The sequence below is a fragment of the Neolamprologus multifasciatus genome, chromosome 22 (genome assembly GCF_963576455.1).
Source record: "Neolamprologus multifasciatus chromosome 22, fNeoMul1.2, whole genome shotgun sequence".
In the NCBI taxonomy this organism is placed as follows: Eukaryota; Metazoa; Chordata; class Actinopteri; order Cichliformes; family Cichlidae; genus Neolamprologus; species Neolamprologus multifasciatus.
Genome location: NC_140459.1, coordinates 32,355,843 through 32,362,461, shown reverse-complemented (window position 1 = coordinate 32,362,461; position 6,619 = coordinate 32,355,843). Strand labels below are relative to the sequence as shown.

Below are 6,619 nucleotides of genomic sequence, written 5' to 3'. Positions count from 1 at the left end.
TTATTAAAATCTGCAGCAACAATTTGGACACCCTGCGGGTGCTGTCTCTGCGTTTTACTGATAAGAAGTTGAATGTGGTTGAGTGCTGAGCTAACATTAGCACTGGGGGGATGTAAACAATGGCAACTTTGGCTACCGTTAACTCCCAAGGTAGATAGAAGTTTCTGCACTGAATGGACCTGGTGTCTAAGTCTGGTGAGCAGTGACTTTCTATAATTTTGCTGCTAGAGCTGGATCAGGTCTGAATTGGACTCTGTGCTTATGTGCTTCAGGACTGGTGCTATAACTATGTGCTTTACCAAAAAGGAAAGTTTAAACCTAATCTTAAAAGTAAAGGCAACAATACAAAGTCATCAGTGCATTGCAGGAGGACGCAGTGAAAAGGCATAAAAAATACAAAAACCCCAAAAGGTGCACAGTGCGCTGTGCTGCTGAATATGTCCGTACACACTGCCATCTTGCTTTTTTTTTTTTGCAACTTTTCAAGTGTAAGTCGATGGCATTTCAATACATTTTCCCAGTCAACTATAAATTCACCTAATTTCAATATAATTTCCCAGTCAGCCGTAGATGAATGACTTTGAGAGGGGTCCAGTGGAACAGTTGATAATAGTTTTCATTTCCTGGTCAACTATGAATCCATCCTTGGTGTTCATCTGAACAACAAACTGGACTGGACTCATAACTCAGACGCCCTCTACAGGAAAGGGCAGAGCAGGCTGTACCTGCTGCGGAGACTCAGGTCGTTTGGAGTGGACGGCCCACTCCTGAAGACCTTCTATGACTCTGTGGTGGCCTCAGGGCCAGCTCTGTTCTGGGATGCCCTCTGGCCCTCTGGAGGTGGTGAGTGACAGGAGAATGGTGGCTAAGCTGTCATCCCTGTTGGACAACATCTACCACCCCATGCAGGAGACTCTGACAGCACTGAGCAGCTCCTTCAGTGGGAGACTGCGGCACCCACAGTGTGGGACGGAGAGATTTCGCAGGTCTTTCCTCCCCACTGCTGTCAGACTCCACAACAAAGACTTTTGCAGCTGATCAAACACAAACATGTGCAATAAGACTGCTATATGTGCAATTCTTGTGCAATTCTTCTTCTGACGAAGTTGTATTTTTGTATTTTCCTACTCAGTTGTATATAGTATTTGTATTTCTATTTTATTCTATTGTATATAGTATTCTATTGTATTCTATTGTATTTTATTGCATTCCAGTGTTTTCTAATTTCTGCTACATAACTTTGCACTTTTGCTGTAACAAAACAAATTTCCCACCTGTGGGACTAATAAAGATCATCTTATCTTATCTTATCTTATTACTTTTCAATGCCTTTGTTGTCGCCTGGTCAACTATAAACAGATCAATAATCATTCAGTTATAACACGACAACTTTGATGTTATTCCAGTGTCATTGCTGTTACACTGCCATGTATCATCTGTTTTAATATGGATTTTAGCATATTTTGGCCGTAATGATGATTCTGATGAAAAATCAACATTAATTCAATCTCATCTTGCTCTCTGGGAAAGATGAAAACCAGCCCCGAAAGACTTCAAACGATCACCACGGTGATTGTACTGTAGTCTGTCTGTTCATCCATTTGTTACCTGCTGAAGTTCAGGGTCTGGCGGCTGGGCTTGGGTGGACAAACACTCAGCTTTTACATTACTCCCATTTCTTGGCTAGCTTAGCGTTAGCATGCTGTCTGTGGAGATGCTTGCTAGGAGTTCTATTGCATAATGCAGATGCTTTTTGCACTACACTCACGCACTCTCCTCCTTTGGTGCAATACAAATTCATGAATAAATGATAAATTAAATGTTAAATACAAATGTTCTTAAACTGAGCATTAGGTAGAAACACTGGCCTCCATCAGAAGTATCCAAACAATGAAAAAACGTTCAATCAAACGGCCCAGACATGTTGGAGCTACTTTGAAGTTTTTGGCCCTGTGACAAGGAAAAGCGGACTTTTCACCGTGACTGAAAGCTGGATAACAGTACTTTCTGACGTCACCGTCATTCTTCATAATAGTGACGGTGAAGTCCGGTGACGCACGACAGGTTCATCACTGCGCTTAACAGGCTGCTTACCGAAACTTCACTCAAGTAATCATAGTACTGCTAAGGCGTTACTTAGCAACACTATTCACACTGGTATATAGGAGCGTGCGGGTCGGAGACCGTACGAAACAAACCGCTCCAGAAGCTGAGTGCGCAGACAGCGCAGATAGTGCTCCGGCTACGCGCTATGGACTACTGTTGATTTGCTGAGGAAGAAACAGCGCACACTCCAGCTCCTTCTGGTGCTCACACACCTGTTTCATTCACCTCGCTTTATTTCTGCTGACTGATAACTGTTATCGTGACACGTTGGGTATTAGAGCGCTTGTTGTTGTACAGTGAGAGAAAACCTGCGAGATCATGAAGTCTCTGCTTGTAGCAGTTTTAATGGTTCTCATCGCCGCCGCCCAAGTTTCCGGCGAAGAAAATGACCCAAAAGAGGACACTGATTACTGGACGAGCACTAATCAAATCCAGGTATTTATTCAGACTTATACTCTCTCCTTAATAATTCATAAATACTACTGTTTAAGTAGCTCATCTTTTAGTCTCCTTCAGTGGATGAAAGCAGAATAAATGTATATACCGCCTGACAGGCGTAAGGAAATTAGTTTGACTTAAGTTTTTTTTCTTGCTTTTTGTGAGAACAAAGACATCCCTTTACAGAAGTATGTTAAACCCCAGCGTCACACTGTAGGGTTGCATATTTGTATTTTAAAAGATATTAAAATTACATGTATACACAAATTTACTTAACAGGTGTATATAAAGGCTTATATATTAGCTTAATCACACTTTAGGAGCGACTGGATATATCGGCACTTTGTCATAATGGGCATCGTCACTCTGTGCGGGACATTAGTGGCGCAAAGATCCATATTGCCAGTCACAATGATGCATACTGCACGAATATAATCCTGAGATGGAAACAGAAAATGGCAAGAAAAGATCCAAATACATTCTGCTTTACTGCGTGTATTTTATGTGGGTGGACCGGTGGGTGGGTCCTTCAGCTAATATTGATTAAGATAAGGTTCTGGCAGAATTCTCTTGTTATAATGACATGAGCAGGTAGATATGGTATTAACACAGTTGAGGTATAGTTTGATGATGCAAAATTTTTATAGAGATAAGATCCACTCTCACTCCACTCTGCCTCTCAGTGTAAGCATTCCTTCTCCCCCTCCACTCAGAATGGCTGGATTTCCGACAACCCGTTCAGAGAAGTCCTGCTGAGAATGACAAGGAAGCCAAAGCCACACCAGTTTATCGGTCTGATGGGGAGGCGCTCTATGGGTAAGAGCTATTTCTTAATAAAAGTACTTCTCCTATGCATCAGTTATTCTAACCTTTCATTTTTACTTTCATCCTCCCACAGCAAACACACAGATCACCCGCAAAAGTAAGTCCTAAAGTCCTTATAGCTGCAGCAATTTTCCTGCTCTTTAATTAAAACTCGGAACAAAAAGACCTGACCTCTTTGCCAATAGCTGGAGACATGTGGCCAGTTACCTCAGAGCTTTGACTGGCGCAAGCTGGTTTGTACGCTGCTCATTTGTGCACAAAAATGAATTTTAACATAACAAAATAAAGCTCAGGTAAAAATAAAGCTAAATAAAAAATTACGATTTTAAAACAAATATAAATATCAGTATGTACAGTAGTGGAAATAGGCAAATATGAATATTATTGCCAAATAAAATTGATGAATAGCTACAACCAATAGCTACAGTGATAAGAATTAAATGATCACTTTCAATTTACCACCATATCACTTGTGTGAATTATAAGTAATCCTGTTACAGTATCACTTTTAATTTAATAGAGAATAAATTACTAGTGATAATGTAATAATCCTCCCGTGTGGTGAAATGAGACTGCTCTGTGGTGACCAATCAGAGACGTGTACATCAGGTGGGATGTATTACTCATAATGGTGAGGGATTTCTTCAGCATTCTCCTCTTAGACACCTCTACCTGAGTCTTCAAGTTTTACTCCCAGAATCAGTCTTCAAGATTCATTTGTTCAGTTTGTTGACATTAGCAGCTGCATAGAACACCACACTGGCCACCACAGAGTGATGGCAAGTGATGTAAACAGCAAGGCCTTACAAATGTAACGAGATACAGGTCGCACAGATTCTGCTTCGTGTCTCATCCATGAATTAAACCCTTTTAAATGGATGGAAGGGCATTAAAAAGCATTTTTACTGCCAGGAAAACTATGGGAGGGTCAGTGTTTAAACTTTAACAGGAACTTTCCTCAGTGTGTGAAGTGACGAGGTTCTTTAATATCAGACACACAAGCAAAGGCAAGTGCGCACGGGTCAGATGGACTTGTGTGTTTTTCTCTAATAATGTGCATTTTGACTGAGACTAAAGGCAAAAGGAAATACATCCATCCGCTTATCCTTTTCAGGGTCGCGGGGGGCGGTGGGGCCTGGATGATCTGATATCGTCGTGTTGGTGTTGTTCCCAGATCATCATGAAAATGTTGTTCCAGGTTCAACATTGCAAGTGACCAATCACATTATTGTGACGTTATTCTTTTGCGCGCCGACCCATTCGTGCATTTATGAAATTCCAATGTTGCAAGGACAATATCAATTCTGCTTAGCGTTTATTAAAGGGTTAGGGTCAGGGTTAGGGTCCGTTGATCGGCGGACAGAGGCAGTTTCTCGCAGCTTAAGTACAGTTTTTTGTTTTACGCCGGTTTTTCCCGAAGTCGCAAAAGTATGACATCACAACATTCTGATTGGTCACTTGCAATGTTGATCCTGGAACAACCTTTAGTATGATGATCTGGGAACAACACCAACACGAGGATATCAGATCGTGCGCTGGAGCCTATCCCAGCTGTCATAGGGCGAGGGGCGGGGTACACCCTGGACAGGTCGCCAGTCTGTCACAGGGCCAACACACAGGGACAGACAACCATTCACACTCACATTCACTCGCACATTCACACCTAGTGGCAATTTGGATTATCCAATTAACTTATCCCCACAAGCTGCATGTCTTTGGACGGTGGGAGGAAGCCGGAGTACCCGGAGGGAACCCACGCAAACACGGGGAGAACATGCAAACAAAAAGACCCCGAGCTGTGCTTGCTGTGCGGCAACAGTGCTAACCACCATGCCACCGTGCGAAAACACATTGAGTTAATAAATGTACGGAGACAGTGGGTGGAGAGGTGTACACAGCTGTGGCAGCTCTACAGATATCAGCTCACTCCACAAAAGTGGAAGGTCTTTGTTCCACAGAGCATGGAGCAGAAAAAGCACAAATTCCACTTGCCCACGTGTTTGTGTCTGTGGGCAAGAAATGCAGTACACACTTTCCCAGGGTTTAATTAACATACACCCACCAAAGATTTTTTTTCCTAATGTTCTTTGAACTCATTAATTAGTGAGTAAAGAAGGTGGTCCAGGGGAGACGCCTGTGAGAGACAAAGAGGGAAAAGATAAAGAGCCATGAGGAGGAGGGGATTTTCTCTTTCCTCTGTCACGGTTGGCGTTTCATCTGAATTAGTCACCTACTCAGTGATGCACTCAGTGCAGCGTAAGTAAGCAGACAGCTAATTTATTCCTGTAATGCAGGAGCTGCTGTAAAGACAGGGAGCTGAGACACGAGCCCTCAGGACATGTGGCCGTTCGGTTGAACTGTTCATGTTTCAACAGAAAGTCTTTAATACGAACAGAAAGAAACCAAAAAGACATCATTCATTGTTTTGTCGATGGCTCAAGAGACATTACAATTGTCTTGTTGTAGTTAGATGAATGAGACATTCAGTGTTGTGTCTTATCTCAATGTCTTTCCTATGAAGGACATAAAGTGAACTCCTTCGTTGGACTGATGGGGAAGAGGAGCCAAGAGGAGCCAGGTCAGTTCACTTAACGAGCTTTCATTTTCTCAGAAACAAACTGAATCCTTAAGATGGCATTTCCCCCTTTTTCAGCAGAGTCTTATAACTGGAACACAATAGAGACGTATGACAAGCGCCGCTAAACAGCTGTCACCTCTCTGCTTCTCATCGAATATCCTTCAGCCACGGCACGGGGACCGGATGTTGGTTTTGTTTTTCTCCAAACCGCAGATAGCTGTTAGCTCATTTAAAAGATGACATTTTTCATTGTAGTGAAATAGCAGTTCTGTATTTGTGTCAGTTTGATCTGTTTCGGTAGAAGAACGAGTGGAGTTTGAGGAAGTGTCATTATAAATGTTAATTTCCGCCACCTGCCAGTTTTCTGAACAGCGTGCTGATAGTTTCACTTCATTGTGCCTCATAACGGTTTGATTGTTTTTTGCTAATACAACAAAATAGCACAGGTGCTCATTTTGGCTTTCGAGTGACTTATAGAAGCTGCCTTGTTCTTCGTCTGCATATGTTGTGATGTATTAAAATAATGTCAAAAATTGTATTAAAATTATTTTATCACTGGTTCAGTCTGAAGCTTGTACAGTGCAAATCAGTGCTCAGTTAATGTAGATGGATGGCGCTAGGGCAGACTCTGGTGGTGAACAGTGGTACTGCATGAAATATAAATGAAGTAAA

General features: G+C 42.1%; 1 protein-coding gene across 4 annotated transcripts; it reads left to right on the top strand.

The window, feature by feature from the left end:
• The first annotated feature begins 2,042 nt into the window (after window positions 1-2,042).
• On the top strand, window positions 2,043-6,505 carry tac1 (tachykinin precursor 1). Of its 4 annotated transcripts, none has more exons than XM_085148970.1 (5): window positions 2,050-2,541; window positions 3,258-3,360; window positions 3,443-3,466; window positions 5,891-5,947; window positions 6,026-6,505. In XM_085148970.1, the coding sequence occupies exons 1-5, from the start codon at window positions 2,425-2,427 to the stop codon at window positions 6,070-6,072; spliced, it is 348 nt and encodes a 115-aa protein (XP_085005096.1). In that variant the 5' UTR covers window positions 2,050-2,424; the 3' UTR covers window positions 6,073-6,505. The 4 variants fall into 4 exon arrangements, with proteins under 4 accessions (XP_085005098.1, XP_085005097.1, XP_085005096.1 ...); XM_085148969.1 differs by having other exon boundaries at window positions 2,055-2,541; window positions 6,023-6,505; XM_085148972.1 differs by lacking the exon at window positions 3,443-3,466 and having other exon boundaries at window positions 2,043-2,541.
• Window positions 6,506-6,619: the final 114 nt, after the last annotated feature.

Coding starts and splice junctions, on each gene's coding strand:
- tac1 (XM_085148969.1), top strand. CDS start 2,425: ATGAAGTCTCTGCTTGTAGCAGTTTTAATGGTTCTCATCGCCGCCGCC. Junction 2,542..3,257: donor CGAGCACTAATCAAATCCAG/GTATTTATTCAG, acceptor CCCTCCACTCAG/AATGGCTGGATTTCCGACAA. Junction 3,467..5,890: donor CACACAGATCACCCGCAAAA/GTAAGTCCTAAA, acceptor TTTCCTATGAAG/GACATAAAGTGAACTCCTTC.